The sequence below is a fragment of the Lipophrys pholis genome, assembly GCF_963383615.2.
Source record: "Lipophrys pholis genome assembly, chromosome: 19".
NCBI lineage: Eukaryota > Metazoa > Chordata > Actinopteri > Blenniiformes > Blenniidae > Lipophrys > Lipophrys pholis.
The window spans coordinates 25,762,745-25,780,503 of record NC_137647.1 but is presented as its reverse complement, the minus strand read 5'-3'; the positions used below and the strand labels follow the sequence as shown (position 1 = coordinate 25,780,503).

Sequence of the window (17,759 nt, the reverse complement as noted above, 5' to 3'; positions counted from 1 at the left end):
CCGTTAGCCCCATAACAGAGGAACTGGTTAAACCTAACAGTCATCTGGAATGCTTTCAGCAAATACAACTAGTCGAACTAAATTCCCTTATTTCTTCTGCTAAACCAACTACTAGCCTGTTGGACCCAATTCCTACTAGAATTCTGAAAGAGGCACTGCCACTAATTAATAATTCTATACTCGCAATTATTAACCAGTCTCTATCAATAGGCTATGTGCCCCAATCCTTTAAACTAGCAGTTATTAAACCTCTCATTAAGAAGCCAAACTTAGACACAAGCCTTCTCTCAAACTACAGGCCCATCTCCAACCTTCCTTTCCTGTCAAAGGTTCTGGAGAAAGTAGTGGCTAAACAACTCCAGGATTATCTGCAGGACAATAATCTGTTAGAGGACCTTCAGTCCGGCTTCAGAATGAACCACAGTACAGAGACTGCACTGCTAAAAGTTACTAATGACCTTCTAACGGCCTCAGATAGAGGTCTTCTATCGGTTTTAGTTCTTCTGGACCTTAGTGCCGCATTTGATACTGTCGATCATAATATACTTTTAAGGAGATTAGAAGATGCCGTCGGCATTAAAAACTTAGCCTTAAACTGGTTTAAATCATATTTATCTGACCGCTTTCAATTTGTTCATGTAAATAACAAATCTTCAATGCATGAACGGGTCCGGTGTGGAGTACCACAAGGCTCCGTCCTCGGACCGATATTGTTTAATCTCTATATGTTACCACTCGGAAATATTATTAGGAAACACAGCATTAACTTTCATTGTTATGCAGATGATACTCAGCTATATTTATCAATTAAAGCCAATCAGGCCGACCAACTTGTTAAACTAGAGTCCTGCCTCAGGGACGTTAAGTCCTGGATGTCTATCAACTTCTTAATGCTCAACACATCCAAGACTGAGGTTCTAATCCTAGGTCCTAAAAAGCTCAGGGATAACTTTTCAGACAGTCTGATTAGGTTAGATAATATTACCTTAACCTCTAACAGTGATATTAGGAACCTGGGTGTTATTTTTGATCAGGATCTGTCCTTTATGTCCCATGTTAAACATGTCTCCAGGACAGCCTTCTTCCATCTAAGGAATATTGCAAAAATTAGAAACTTCTTGTCCTTCAAAGATGCAGAAAAAATTATTCATGCCTTTGTGACTTCAAGATTAGATTATTGTAACTCCCTAATGTCAGGATGTCCAAACTCCTCTGTTAGGACCTTACAGCTAGTGCAGAACGCTGCTGCACGTTTACTAACCAGAACTGGAAGAAGAGAGCACATCTCCCCAGTCTTAGCATCCTTACACTGGCTTCACATCAAATCTAGAATAGAATTCAAGATCCTTCTGATCACATATAAAACTCTTCATCAGAAGGCTCCGTCCTATATCGAGAAACTTCTAGAAGTTTATCACCCTCCACGAGCCCTTCGCTCTGAGGATGCAGGACTGTTGGTAATCCCTAAAGTCCTTCAAAGTAAAAGAGGAGGCAGGAGTTTCAGCCATATGGCTCCTTTACTCTGGAATCAACTACCAGCCTCGGTCCGAAAGGCCGACACCATTAGTTTATTTAAGAGTAGACTAAAAACATTCCTATTTGATAAAGCTTATCCTTAGGAATAAAATAGGAATAAAATAGGAGCACTAAGTTGAGCTGCTATAGGCCTAGACTGCTGAGGGGGTTTTTTCTCTCCCGTTAAAGGGAGGAACTCTACATTTGGAGGTTCTGTTTCTTGTCTTTCTTTCTTTCTCTCTGTGTAACAACATTACTGTAGACACCAGACACTGCCGCCGTCTTTTTTTATCCCTGACAGGAGGAGAGCAGGATCCAGGGGATCAGACCCAAGACTCACAGAGTGGAGTTACGACGGTCCTACTACCCGACCCCACCACAGCACCGGGACCCCACCGCAACGGCACGGCCCTTAAACTCCAGACTGAGATTGGCTCATCATCAGACCAACGCTCATCATAGACTTTTCTTAGTATTTGTACTTATCTGGCCTGTCTGCCTCTCTCTCTCTCTCTCTCTCTTCTATTCTTCTCTCTCTCCCTCTTCTTTCCTCTCTCTCCCTGTCCTATCCCATGTACTTCTCCCCCCAACCGGTCAAGGCGGATGGCCGTCCTTCCAGAGTCTAGGGTCCGCCCCACGGTTTCTTCCTGAAGAGGGAGTTCTTGAACTTCTCTCCATGCGAGGGAGTTTTTCCTGGCCACTGTTGCTTGTTACACCTGCTGCTTTGGAAGGGTTTAGTTGGGTCCTGTTGTTCTCTATCATTGTAAGAGCGCTTTGAGATGTTTGTTGATGTGATTTAGCGCTTTACAAATAAAATTGAATTGAATTGAATAAATCAACACATCTAAGTATCAAACGTATTTCACCAACGCAGAGCTGTTGCTGTAGCGACGGAAAGATGCTTCCTGATGTCATGTGAGAACCGAACGGCTTCGTTCTGAACTCCCGAGTTCTAACTGGATGTGTGAACATGCAGTTAGAACTCTGGTGACCGTACGGAGGGACGATGGCGAAATGTAGCAGTTTGGTTGCTACTTGTCTGTGTGTGTGAGCGTTTATGTAATCGTGATCGCAGAGCGGTGACGAGCGCGTTGGGTACGTCTTTGTGTTAGTAAAAGAGAGAGAGGAAAGAAGGAGAGCGTTGGCGAGAAAGTTTGGTTCTGATTCCCGGTTCCTTCACACAGAGATCGAGTGGCTCCTGGAAGCTCACCTGGATCTCTAGTGTCTGAGGGGAAGAACCGGAGCTTTGGAGGCGAGTACACAGGCGAGTACACAGGTGAACACACAGGCGAGTACACAGGCGAGTACACAGGTGAACACACAGGCGAGTACACAGGCGAGTACACAGGTGAGCACACAGGCGAGCACACAGGCGAGTACACAGGCAGACGGCAGCTCCATATCAGTGACACAGTAAAATACATTACATATTAGCTTCAGGCTAATTTAGCAGCGCTGCCCAGACAATAGCTCTCTTACTGTTCTTTAGTCACGTGGTTCTCACCGTTACTTGTGATGTCGTTCTAGTGAGGCGGCGGTAACTTGACTGTTTTACCGGGTCTGGTTTCGGCGTCTTGAGCCAGAACTGTGGGGCGCTGTGCAGCAGTGAGGAGAGCCGCCGGCTTGAAAAGAAAAAAAGAAAAAGTGATCCCAGACTGTGTTCTGCTCGTCCAGCGGGCTGAACCTTGGTTTGGTTCTGTGATTCTTGTGCTCTCAGACGTGGGTGTCTGGGTGTTGCAGCCCCAGGCTGCAGGGCCTGTCTCCACCTCTCTGTGTTTGTGACAGTGTGTTGATTGACAGGAGGTGTCCTCACCGACTTCCTCCTGTCCTGATGTGGAGCACTCTGACTGGAGGATGACAGCTGATTGGCTCAGCTCCGCCCACCAGCTGAGACTATTAACAGCTCCAGCAGCCCCCTGGGGGCGGCTGAGGCAGGAGGAGTCTGTTCAGTCTGCCTAGAGAACCTCTAGGACATGGAATCACTCTTTCCATGTCCGTGTGATTAGACTTTGGTCCACAGGACCCATCGTCCAACAGTTTGGTGACGGTACCAGCTGTTTCCTGTTGTGTTAATTAGTGGTTATGTTTGTTTTCATTTTACTGCTCTTTTGTTTTTTGGAATTTGTGTTAGTTGAACCTTAGTTCAGGGTCTTCTAGAGAAGAAGCTGCCTTTTTGTGAAATTAAATCAGACATTGTAGAGTTATTGGGCATTTCCTGTTTGGCCCTCTGTTGTATTATTGTCTTTGGGGTTCTGTTTGATTATTGTAAACCTGAGAACTACCAATAAAACACTCACTTCACCCAAACTCAGCTGGTTATTGTCACTTCCTATATCTAACATCGTCTCTTAGCAGAGCCGGTCGTAACAAATGGGGCTCGTCCGGGAACTTCAATTGTTTTCTCTAGCAGGTGGTTGGGCAGTGCTGGTTTAGTGTAGTTCATGGGTTGGTTATAGTGAGAGCATTTAGTTTTAATTCAACAGAGCAATGGCTCAGTTTAGTCTGCAGCCGTTTCTGGTGGGTCCTTCTTTAGAGCTGCTTGACCTTTGTAGGAAGGACGACTTGGTGCAGGTAGCAGAGCACTGACTCTCCATCACCTCCCTATGGCAGTGATCGGTCTCTGGTTGGCTGAAGCGAGCCCGACTGGAACACGAGGCTCGAGAGCGGGCCCAGAACCGACAGTTCCAGCTTGAAGTCCGAAGGCTGGAGCTCGAAGCTGACAAGGCTGTCAGCCTTTGTCAGTTGGAGCTTGAAGCCAAGAAACTGGCTGTAAAGTCTGAGGCACCACATGGTGCCCGAGGTGAGTCCCCTGCTCCTGCCACACAAGTATTTGATGTCTCTAAATTTGTACGTTTAGTACCAGAGTTCAGAGAAGCTGAGGTGGACTGCTGCGTTTGAATGGATCACCCTCGCTCTGCAATGGCAAACGGGTCTGTGGGCCCTCATGCTGTAATGTAAATTACGAGGTAAAGCTCTGGAAATTGTCGACTTTACCTTTGAATGACGGCCTTCAGTATGCCACTGTTAAAGTGCCATAATAAAAGCCTATGAATTGGTGCCAGAGGCTTATAGGCAGAAATTTCACCAACTCCAGAAAAACACACACCAAAGTTTCCTCGAATTCACCAGAGAAAAAGGTCTTTTGTTTGACCGATGGTGTTCATCCTGTGATGTGGACAGTGTAGAGTCCACATCACTTCTCCTGCTGGAGGAGTTCAATGTCTGCCAAAGTGCATGACCATGTACCTAATGAAAGAAAAGTGACGACATTGGCTTCAGCTGCTGCGTTGGCTGATGAGTACCTGTGAAGTCAAACTGTCTTTCCTGGTGCCAGAAATCAACCACATTACCTCAGGTAAATCTGCTGCTGGTGCAAAACCCACTCCACTTAAAGAGGCGAGGGAATGTTTTTACTGCCGCGAGCCTGGCCATGTGACTGCTAACTGCTTAGTACTGAAACGTAAGGAGGCTCGTGAAGCCTCCCAGTCTAAAGCCATCACACTTACTAATACTGGGGGAATCACCAGGCAGGACTGAGGTCGATCAACGTGATCCTATTTCAAACCTTTTGTGTTAAACGACTTTGCATCTGGGAATGTAAATGACAAAGCTGTCCCTGTGAGAATTCTAAGAGACACAGGATGTTCACAATCTCTCATTTTGGCAAGTATTCTTCCCTTTTCTGATGCAACTTCCTGTAAATGTCGCCCCATTTTACAGGGAGTAGATATGGGCTACACTCCTCGACCACTGCATCTTGTAACCCTAAAATCAAAATGAGTAACTGGGACTTTTGCCTTTGCTGTGTGTCCTGCCCTTCCAATCAAAGGTATCACTGTTATTTTGGGGAATAATGAGGCAGGAGGTCTAGTACTTCCTGTGCCACATGTACATGACACGAGTGCCAGGACTGAGGAACTTCAGGAGGGTGAGTCCACTAGTGCGTTCCCAACTTCTGTGACTGTGTTTGCAAAGGCAGAGTGGAAAAAGAGAAAAATGAAATGTATGAGATGAATTTGTTAATGTACCAGAGTTTCTATGTTTTAGTGGGGGGTGGGGGGGTGGTACAGCCCTCAGGCTGTATGGCCTTGCCTCCGCCGCTGTGGTGTGTTTGTTCTCTTGTGCTGTTTGACCCGAGAACAACCAATAAAACCCTCACCTCACCCAAACTCACCTGGTGTTTGTTACTTCCTCCACCTCCATCCTTCTCTTACAGAGCCGGGTCGTAACACTGGGCAGGTTGGGGGAAGAGGCCCTGAGCGACGGCTGGAAGGGGATTTCCAAGTTTCAGTTTCGGGCCCTGCGTGGCTTAAACCATCTCCTTGCGCTGGTCTAAGGTTCCGAGAGCAGTCTCCTCCTCTGGGTGTGGCGGAGTTGGTGGAGCCCCCTGGCAGTGAGATGCAGGGGTGCAGCTTACAGGAGTGGTCTCGGGGCTCCCCCTGGTGGGGGTCACATGACCAAAGGCATTTTCCACCATGCGGTCACTATAAAGGTTTTCCTTTAAGAAAAACGTGGCCTTCTACGCCCCCTGTTGTCAGGAGGGGTGAACAATGGGGTTTTAGGCCCAATAAGAGTCAACTTAATGGCCAATGTCATCCACCTTTGTGCTCAGTAATAAGACAGCGAGTATGATTCCCAAACTTGTTTTTATTTACAGTGAAAAGAAATAAAACACAATCTATTTATCTATCGGGAGGGAGGGAGGGAGAGAGAAGTAATTGAAATAGCGATGATGTTCATAATGCAAAGTGAGCAGAAGGCTGTTTGAGTTACTAACTTCAAGCTCCCTTCAGCTTATTAACTCTTTGTTTGGTTTTCCACTAACTCCTCACTGACCTGATTGACTCGTCCTGTTCTAACCTGCACACTTGTTCCCTGGCGTGTCACAATTAACCACAATTCAGCTACAAAGCAGTCACATATTGATTATTCACACACACACATAGAGCACACTCATCTAAAGCTTTCTTTTTGATATGAATGGGAAGTGTCATTAAATCAATATAGAAAATGAATTATGACACAAACTAAAGAAATCATGTGTGAGAAGAGAATCAGTGAGAGTTCAGCAGAATTGGTTGGTGGCTTCTTCAGGCATCGCTTCCTTTTCTTTGTGGAAGATGTTCCCATCGGGCTGCTTGCTCCAAGTCAGTGTCACGTTTCTTTTCATCCCGAACTCGGTCACTCTCTCATTCAACTAGGAAACGCAAACATTCCTGATTAGTGGTGAAAATATCAACAGCAGCAAAACAGTTTGTGAACTCTGTGGTTGAGTTGCAGGGGGTCAGTCTGCTGGCTGGTCTGTGGAGAAGCGTGGCTGCAGAGGACACATGGACATCCTCTTAGCAACGAGGCCAAAGCACTGCCCACCCTCCTACATTCATGAGTCAGTGATGGAGGAAACGGTGGCCCACAGGTTCCTAGTACTGAAATTCATCTATGAATAAGATGGGTAGAAGACAGAATTCTTTTCCTCATGGGGATCAACTACATGATCCTGTCAAAGTTTAATGGGGCATAAATGAAACAGGTAGAAGGAAATGAGTAGGTTCATCCAAAATACATTCATGAAAACTTCATCTCAGTCCCTCAGCAGAAAACAAAACTGGCCAACTCCATTTTGACGTCATGTTATTTGCAGAAGATATATTAAATATTTTACACCGCTTCATCCCATTGGGTAGGAGCATGGCCGTCATGGCCAGGTCACCAATTCATCATGGCCGCCATGACCGGGTCACCAATTCATCATGGCCGCCATGACCGGGTCACCAATTCATCATGGCCGCCATGACCAGGTCACCAATTCATCATGGCCGCCATGACCGGGTCACCAGTTCATCGCAGGGTGAACCTGAAAGGCAGACGGTCACCTTTGGCCATTCAGGGTTCTGTTAAACCTGGACTCTTGTTGGTCAGTCGAAGGAACCTGGAGCACCTGGTGAAAATCCATGGACACAATGGAAGAATGTACAAACTCCATCCATCTATTATCCCTCCATCTATCATCCCTCCATCAATATATACATCCATCCGTCCATCCTGGACCGACCTGGTCCTCCTCCCAGACCAAACCAGAGATCCAGTCTCTCCAGAGTCCTGGACTGACCTGGTCCTATAAATAGCACACATGTTGTGCCTTGACTTTTGCATTGATGTTGTGGACTCTGAGATTCACATATTAAGTTGAATCTGCATTTACAGAATAAAACGGTAAAAACTTTCATTGGAAAAATGTGTAGGAGGAACTGTGAACAGTGAGTGTGAGTATAAAATGGGAATATGTACATTTCCAGCCGCTCTACCTGTCCTGGTCGTCAGTGTTACCTGCTCCATGATGGCCTCTGCTTCATCCTCCAGGCTTTCTGACAAATCCTCTGTGGTCACTGTGAATTTCACAACCCGGCGCATCAATGGAACTTTTGTTATTTGAGAGAGAAAAGACAATTAAAATGAGTCTAGTTTGTTTCGGTGTCTGTAACAGCCAGAGCAGAATACTGTCTCAGAAAAGAGTCCAGCATGTAATCCTCTGAAGTCTTTAGCTCAGCGCTCACCAGTGCTACAGATGAACCAGTTCTTTTCACTGCAGAGACGGTCTTCCCACATGTTTTCATATGAAACCACACAGGGTGTCAGAACTCCACCGTTTGGTTCATTCGCTGCAGTGTTCCACAAAGTGAAGGACGTGAGCGTCCCATCCAACCACTTCCAGGGGGCTCTGTAGAGGCCAATCCAGTTCTCGCTGATAGAGGTCTTTTCCAATATCAAGTCATTCTCTTGTTGGTTCCTCACGCTGGCCAGGTCGGTGTGGTGCTGCCTGCAGTAGTGCTGGGCCTCCTTCCAGGTCATGGGCTGGTCCACAAACACCAGGGAGAACGAGCTGGGAGACGATCCTTCAAACATGGTTTTGAAAAGGTGAGGAATGTTCAACTGCATGAAGATACTGAAGATATTTTACTTCTTAAAACACTCCAAAATGAAAGGGTTGTTTTAGGGCCTGTTTACATGGAGTGTACATGGAAAACTGTCATTGTATTCTGGCTGTTTGTTTACAGAAAAACAACACTGCTCATCACTGGAAACAGTATCTCATTAAACAGCTTTCTTACCGCAACCTTTTTGAAACAGTCTCCCCATAAACAGCGAAAACCCAACTTTTCAGAGACGGTGTGCACAACTATTTCCTATGACAATAGTGCACTAGTGCACTAGTGCACTATTGTCATAGGAAATAGTTGTGCACACGTATGAGTCGATCGACAATGATAACAAAGAAGGATTCAAAGGAAGAAGGTGAGTGGTGGTCCTCCTCTTGGTGACCTGCTGCCAGTCTCTCATACTCATAAGGACCAAAACATAGTATTCAGTGGCGTGTACAGACGTTTTGTACTGCAGGTGGTCAGTGTAACATAAGGCAGCGTGAGGATCCACCGGATGCTTTATTATAATAGTGTGAGATTTATAAAACAACCCATAAGTACATGTTGTAAGTAATTGTATATTTATTTAAATATCGGCAGACGTTTAATAATTCCCCCCTAAAAAGTAAAGTAAAGAATGAGAGAGAAAGAGAGAGAGAGGAGTGGATGTCACTACACCGTCCTGAATAAGTTCACATATACTTTTATTGTCCCTGTGGGATTTGTGTTTAATCAGTCTGTACTGCAGTACATGTATTGGGTGTAATTTAAGGTGTAATTGTGAGAAAAGCTGCAGTGAATCCATTAGAAAAGTGACCCAGAGGAACCTGGGGTCATGTAGAACAGGACTGTGCTGCAGTTTACTGAAAACAAGGAGGTTTTTCAGGGAATTTTTAAAAATCTGCCTTGACAGCAAAATTTCAATGAGGTGGGATTTTAGTGTGATTGTGAAAAAATGTTGATGTTGATGATCACATCAACATGGGCCACAGACAGTACAGTGTAAACTATTATTAAAAAATGAACATAAGCTGCACCCACCATATTTAAAAAGAAAAAAATCCATTTGTACATATACAGTATACACTTGTCTATAAGCACATCACCATGTATTGTCGGCATGAAGCTGGTTCACCAGTAAAAATCCATCAATTGGCCTCGTTGTTTAAGCCGCCGGGTTCAAAGTGTGAAAAAGTAGCGGCTGACAGTCCGGACATTATGAAAAGTTCTGGTACGCGCCGTACTCTGGAAAAAAGTCCCGGTATGCTGAGGGGTCAAATTTCAAAGTGCCGGTAGTACCGGTGCATACCGGTTCAAAGTGTCTGTTCTGCTTGACTCTCCAACAAGGTGAACACTTACTGCGCTGTCATCGGCATACATGGAGACATTTCTTACAAACAGCCATCCTGACTCGCTCTATGCAATGGAAAAGACAGTTTTCAGGAGTTTATTGGATGGTTGTATTGCAAAAAATGTAGCACCTACTAGTGGTGTGATATGTAAACTACAGCATGTCTGTTATTTCTACATGTGATTCTTTTTGTAATCCAAAACGCAAATGATGCCGTTTCCAGTCAGTCGTCGCGATGGAAATGTGGCATTATTCTTAAAAGGTTCTTATAACCTTAGCATATTTTCATCCTAATTTAAAACACACTTAAACACAAATGTTGAGAAAGACCAATGTCATCATGATTGAAAATTGGATTTACTAACCTGCCTCAATTTTTTGCAAGCATCAAATTTTATATATCCATCCATCCATCCATCCATCCATCCATCCATCCATCCATCCATCCATCCATCCATCCATCCATCCATCCATCCATCCATCCATCCACTTTCTCCCGCTTATCCGTTTCCGGTCGCGGCCAACATTTAATATGTGGTCATTATATATGTATATATGATTCAGTTGTGCTCCATGGATCTGAGATCCTGTGTCGATCATAACAGAATGTTCTTTCACTTTGCATGTTATAACCAGACAATCATAAACAAACAACAGTGTTGTCCATTAATCTACTTATACGTGATTCTCAGTTTATCCCATTACTACTTCAGCCTTCACGTTTGTTTGTAAACTCTATGACATTTGTTCCTGTTGTAGCTTTAATAGATCAGGTCCATCGTGATTTTCCGTTTAAAACCTATACATTATGATTATCAGAGAGTAAAACCACCAATCTGTTATTTTACCAGTGGTGGTTAGTTTACCTTATTTTACCAGTGGTGGTTATTTTACCAGTACTAACACAAGCTAACTAAAACAAACAAAGGCCTTTGTGCAAATGACGACTTCGAGCCAAAATTGGAACAAATGATCATAAAATCTTGCAAATGCACAACTATGATTGTTGGAAGTCAATCTGTTGTTCTGCATGTGGGTCGACTGCTTTTCCAGGACAAGTGTTGGGTATGTGAAGACCATAGAATGTGACTGGTCCCACTGGAAAGAGCAAAAACAAAGAAAATGACACCAGAACCATTCAGATATCTTAACAAATAAGGAATTTATAGGTAAAATAAGTTGACTAACGAGTTCATTTTTCTTAAAGGTAATTAGTACACAAATCTGTGACACTTCAATAATTTCTTTAATTTTTAAAGATTCTTTATTAATCAAGATATCTCAATGAAGCTTTCAGGGAAGGTGTATCTCTTTATACTCAACCTGAAGGAATAATAATATATATTTTAAGTTTGTTCTTGGTCTGAAATAAATTTGATATTATTAAGATTGGAGCTGCTACACCCTACTACCAGACTACTACATAATACATACTACATACTACCACACCATATATATTGTGTTAGTCACTTTCTATCCATATACATGTTTTATTAATAACCTGGTAAATGTGTGTCATGTATTTTAATTATATTGGTCAATAACAAATCAAATCCTGTCCCTCCTCCTCCTCCTCCTCGTCCTCTTCCTCCTCCTCCTCTTCCTCCTCTTCCTCCTCCTCCTCCTCCTCCTCCTCCTCTTCCTCCTCTTCCTCCTCCTCCTCCTCCTCCTCCTCTTCCTGCTCAGTCAACTTTTTTTCTGAACCATAAAAAGTTATGAAACTTCAGGATGACTTCAGTCAAAATAATCACAAATACGTAGTTTTACCTTTCAAAAGCGTCACTTAATCCCTTGAAGTTGTTTTTATGTGTTGAAGTCGAGTGAGTTTTTAACACGTTCTGGAGACGATCTGAATGTTGACGGAAGTGAGAAATTCAAAATGGCGGAGGAGTTCCTGACTACGTCATTCGAGGGAATCCCGAGGAATTACGTGTCACTGACCAAAATGCGGATCACGAATATAAAATATAAAATAAGCGGCGGCGATCGGCGGCGATCGGCGGCGATCTTCACATACCTACAAGTGGTTATATTCACAAGCTGCTCTTACCCGTGAAGCAGGTGAAGGGTTTTTCAGAACTGCAACTGGTATCATACCAGAGTCCGTCACCGCCCATGGAGACACAGTTCTCTAGTGCCTGTGTGGTGTCGGTGGGCTCCGGAGGATTCCACCTCCTGAACTCCGTCCCTTCATCATCATAATATCCCTCCATCTCCAGTGACCACGTCCACTCGACGGGCTCGTGGCGCAGTCCGATCCACAGATAGCTGCTGCTGGATCTTTGAGTGTGAGTCAGCAGCTCCTCTGCCTTCTGGGCATTTTCAACCATGGCCAGGTGGTTGTGATTCGTCTCGCAGTAATCCAGGGCTTCGTTCCAGTTCATTAATTCTTCAAAAGGCACAGGGTTAGGTTCGGGTTAGTTAGGGTTATGGTTACTAACTCAATTGTAATTCCAGTTTGTACCACAAGGTGGTACAGGGAGCCACTTTAGTACTTAAAGTCAGTGCAATCTGATAACTAAGAGCTTGATGTTGTGACAAATGGCTGATGTCACATTAAACTAAAGTCTAGGAGCTGGATTGGAGACAGTTTGAACAGTGAGTGCTCACTGTCCCCCAAAGTGTAATCCCATTAACTTTACTTATCGTACTTTTAATGACGATGTAGGTTTCTTGAAAATAAGCCGGCGGGACCCACAATCCTGCAAAAATGAAGACAAAAGTGTGTGAAAAGTATATTAGATTTTCAACAGTAGGGTCCATTGGAGGGTTTTCTACTGATAAATAGTTATTTAGGTTGCAGCTGTCCATGAGACACAAGACCTCAGAAAAGGTGGTTCATTTCTGAGGAAAGACCATCTTCATGATGTAAGGTCATGATGTAAGGTCATGATGTAAGGACATGATGTAAGGTCATGATGTAAGGTCATGATGTAAGGTCATGATGTAAGGTCATGATGTAAGGACATGATGTAAGGACATGATGTAAGGTCATGATGTAAGGTCATGATGTAAGGTCATGATGTAAGGACATGATGTAAGGTCATGATGTAAGGACATGATGTAAGGACATGATGTAAGGTCATGATGTAAGGTCATGATGTAAGGACATGATGTAAGGTCATGATGTAAGGTCATGATGTAAGGTCATGATGCAAGGTCATGATGTAAGGTCATGATGCAAGGACATGATGTAAGGTCATGATGCAAGGTCATGATGTAAGGTCATGATGTAAGGACATGATGTAAGGTCATGATGTAAGGTCATGATGTAAGGACATGATGTAAGGTCATGATGTAAGGTCATGATGTAAGGTCATGATGCAAGGTCATGATGTAAGGTCATGATGTAAGGTCATGATGTAAGGACATGATGTAAGGTCATGATGTAAGGTCATGATGTAAGGTCATGATGCAAGGTCATGATGTAAGGTCATGATGTAAGGTCATGATGTAAGGTCATGATGCAAGGACATGATGTAAGGTCATGATGTAAGGTCATGATGTAAGGTCATGATGTAAGGTCATGATGTAAGGTCATGACATGTGGAGTCTGACTCTCAGGATTCGGCCTGAGCACCACACCCAGCAGGGAGCCCCATGGAAATCCTCCTGCAGTCACTGATTGGCTGGGGGGCCCAGGATTTGACACCTTTGAATCCCCCCACTTTATCAAAGCCTTTGGGGAGATCCCCCCCCCCCCCCCCCCGCTCTGTGAACACCGGAGAGAAAGAAGCTGCATCCCTGCAGCTCAGCCTGCTAACAGCTAACAGCTAACAGCTAACAGCTAACACCCAGAGGCCTGCAGCCGAAGGCCTCAATCCTCCGCTGACCCGCCACAGCAGTGATGCCAGCAACGTTACTGTTACTTTATTATTACTAATATGACCACGAGTTACAAAACCAGTAATCACATTACTCACTGTGCATTACTATTGTAAGTTTCTGGTCTGCAAAGCCTCTTTATTATTAAACAGAACTGGGCACACACACACACACACACACACACACACACACACACACACACACACACACACACACACACACACACACACACACACACACACACACCAAGCTGTATATAGGTAGTTAGAACCTGTGTTTTATCAGTTTCCATTGTAAATGAATATCATTTTTGGAATCGTACTTGCTGTTTTATTAATCATGTTCACCCATTAAGAACCTTCCTGCAGGTGGAGAGCCCACAGGAAGGTGGAGAGCCCACAGGAAGGTGGAGAGCCCACAGGAAGGTGGAGAGCCCACAGGAAGGTGGCGCCCGGCGTGGGACATGACCCCTCTACCTTGAGGTTGAGAGTCTCTACCAGCTGAGCTGGCCGGAGCCTTTTCTGTGTCAAGAACTCCAAAATCCTTCGAGCTTTACTGTTAATTCTGATAATTGTAATTAATTTTACTATTAATTCAAATTCCAAATGAATAGTTTGGTAGATCTTATGAGGCTGATAGAACTGAACTGGTTATCATGTCCTGTTAAACAGGTGGAGCTCCGAGGTGTCTGATACAGATCACATTACATTTTCAATGAAATAATTAATAACTATCTTTGATCATTATTAATCATTATCGATAGCCAACCTAACATATGTGGTGCCCCGTGTGCAGACTGCACTACAGACATGGTACCACGATCCCTACATTGGTACCCTACATTTTTATTCTGTCCAGAAGAAAAACATCTAATGCAACAATCTTTTTCTAATCGGGTGGAGTTTGACATCCGGGATTAGTTATTAATGCTGGATTCACATGATAGTTATTAATGCTGGAGGTCACATGACAGTTATTAATGCTGGATTCACATGGTAGTTATTAATGCTGGAGGTCACATGACAGTTATTAATGCTGGATTCACATGATAGTTATTAATGCTGGAGGTCACATGACAGTTATTAATGCTGGATTCACATGATAGTTATTAATGCTGGAGGTCACATGACAGTTATTAATGCTGGATTCATATGTCAATTATTAATGCTGGAGGTCACATGACAGTTATTAATGCTTGATTCACATGATAGTTATTAATGCTGGAGGTCACATGACAGTTATTAATGCTTGGTTCACATGATAGTTATTAATGCTGGAGGTCACATGACTGTTATTAATGCTGGATTCACATGGTAGTTATTAATGCTGGAGGTCACATGACAGTTATTAATGCTTGGTTCACATGGTAGTTATTAATGCTGGCGGTCACATGACAGTTATTAATGCTTGGTTCACATGGTAGTTATTAATGCTGGCGGTCACATGACAGTTATTTATGCTGGATTCACATGTCAGTTATTAATGCTGGAGGTCACATGACAGTTATTAATGCTTGGTTCACATGATAGTTATTAATGCTTGATTCACATGATAGTTATTAATGCTGGATTCATATGTCAATTATTAATGCTGGAGGTCACATGATAGTTATTAATGCTGGAGGTCACATGACAGTTATTAATACTGCATTCACATGGTAGTTATTAATGCTGGATTCACGTGACAGGTATTAATGCTGGAATCACATGGTAGTTATTAATGCTGGACATGGCTTGTTGTGGTCGACTGTCCACTGTTGCTGGATTCTGCTTTAATAAAGTGTTGCAGACGAGGAAAACACAACTGAAGCTTCTACTTAAATATCCTACATTCATGATAAAACATCACTGGAGCAGGAACTTCTTACCTTTTCTGTAAATATCAACCCAAAGCCAAATATCATGATCTTTTAGTGAGCAGCGAGTGTGTATTAAGTTGGGATCAAAATGAATAATGTGACATGAGTTGTTAAACTCACCTGTTAGGAGCATTACCAGGAGTTTTGCCTCCATGATGACGATGATGATGATGAAGGTGTTGCTTCTCTTTAATTTCCTTCAGACTGTGAGGAAAGTATAGAAGCTTCTTCACGTAAAAGTTGGTGCGTGAACGCAAACCTGCGGTGTCATTAACAGGGTGCGCTCAGCTGCAGGTGTTTGGATTTTGCTGGATAATGATCGTTGATTATGACTTGAACTCACACAATTCAGTACATTTTTCCTGGTTAATTTCTGAACTTCTGGAACTTTCAAAATAAAAGGTTTGACTGTCCACCCATGGCCTTTGATAAAGGCTGTTACTGTGAAACAAAAAGTACTTTTATGTGTTTTATTGAACAGATTTAGGCAGACGTGTCTTCGCTACACTTTATTGTAGGTTTATATGTTTGGTTTTAATATGTGCACATTCACATGTGTGAAGCTGCACGTCGCACATTAACAGCATTTGCAGCAGCAAACGATTTACAGCTGGTCCCAGAGCGTCAGAGTGTCGCTGACAATTCTTTAATTGTTTCTAGACGAAAAGCATATGAACTAAAAATGTTCCTGTATTTAAAAAAGCTAACTTTATTGTGATAATGATGGCCTCTGGGTGAAACATCTGATTATATTCTATTACTGTGATATCCTTCAACACTAATGCTTTGGTTCATTTGTATGGAGGACTCAATGTGCCAAAATGAAACATATAATTACACCATTAAATAATCAATTAAATGTGTCATTAAATAATTAATATTGGAATTAAATATATTAATGTGTCATTAGCAGTGCAACACCGGACCATGAAATAATGAATTAAATAATGAAATAATTCTATGTTTTTTACATTAAATTAATTGGTATTTTAATGAATAAATAACACATTTATATATTTAATTTCAATTTTACTGAATTAATGACACATTTAATAAATTATTTAATGGTGTATTTATTTATTTAGTTTTGCATTAAACTACACTACATTTGCAGTAAATGTGAAAGTTTCACATCAAATCCATTTTTCATTTAGTTGGAACTTTTCCAAGGCAATGATTTTACATTAGTTGATGTAACATAGGGAGAGCTTTAATTGACTTTAATATAAATGAGAGTAGAAAGCAGTAAAGTAGTCTACTGGCTGACGTTTTAAAAGTGAGATGGTAGTTTTGATCATGTCTGGGAGGAGGCCACGTCAAACAGCCATCAGTCAGTCCAGCCCAGAGGTTTTCCATCTTTTCACTCAATACAAACCATCATGTGCTTCACAGAAATGAAACAGATCATCTGCAAGTGAACTTAAACAGTTTCACCCTTCCATGTCAGGTATTATATATTTCTATGTGTGATTTGTCAAATAAAGCAGGCGTCTTACCTTTGCTGAGGCCGTGACGCCAGCCAGCAGGAGGTGGAGGTGAAGGTGAAGTCAGCTCACTTTTAAACAGAGTCTGAAGTCTGTTCTTTCCGTTAATCCTCAGTTTGCATTGAATATGAAAACACTGACAAACCTCACATTCAAATAGGAAAAGGATTAACTTGACTTTCCATTAAGGAGAATTTAAATCTTCAGTCTCTCCATCCACCTCCGCTGTCCTTTTCTCATTTGAAGCGTTTGCAAATATGTTTGAAAGGCAAAAGATTGATTTGAATAAGAAGAGAAAGTGGGACAGGAGCAATCCAGGTGAAACCAGCAGGAACACTGCTGCGTGGAGCTGAAATACCATGGTGGGAACCACCATGACGGCCAGAACCCAGAACCCAGAGACAACAGCAGCTGCTGGGCCGGGGCCCCAGAGTGAACTGGTCTGGTGGAGGTGTGGAGCTCCTCCACTGCACAAATCCTCCCGACACCTGAGCCTGACTTCTGCTTTGCTGTGAGTCTGTCAGTATTTTACCTTGTTTGTTTGTTTGTTTGTTTGTTTGTTTAGTCAAAAGTACAAATGAAGTTGAAAAATGTGTTTGTATGATTCTAAATGTTTTTTCAAGAAATGGTAGACCAGACCAGACCAGACCAACCAGACCAACCAGACCAGGCCAGGCCAGGCCAGACCAGCACGCTTTCTCTCTTTTCCACCATTGCCGACCCGCTCAGTGACGGAGACGAGATCAACACGCTGATGCACACTGTCGCATGCAGCAACCTGACTGCTACCGTCTGCTGGCAGTCTA

General features: G+C 43.0%; 1 protein-coding gene across 2 annotated transcripts; it reads right to left on the bottom strand.

Moving 5' to 3' along the window:
* Positions 1-6,143: 6,143 nt before the first annotated feature.
* LOC308125208 (macrophage mannose receptor 1-like) lies at positions 6,144-17,040 on the bottom strand. 2 transcript variants are annotated; one of them, XM_080488769.1, is made up of 7 exons: positions 16,966-17,040; positions 15,590-15,673; positions 12,438-12,488; positions 11,837-12,175; positions 8,070-8,408; positions 7,843-7,934; positions 6,144-6,712 (listed from the first exon to the last, which is right to left on the bottom strand). In XM_080488769.1, exons 2-7 carry the CDS (start codon positions 15,621-15,623, stop codon positions 6,581-6,583), a joined length of 987 nt encoding a protein of 328 aa, XP_080344895.1. In that variant the 5' UTR covers positions 15,624-15,673; positions 16,966-17,040; the 3' UTR covers positions 6,144-6,580. The 2 variants fall into 2 exon arrangements, with proteins under 2 accessions (XP_080344895.1, XP_080344896.1); XM_080488770.1 differs by lacking the exon at positions 16,966-17,040 and having other exon boundaries at positions 6,147-6,712; positions 15,590-15,728.
* Between the last annotated feature and the right edge of the window lie 719 nt (positions 17,041-17,759).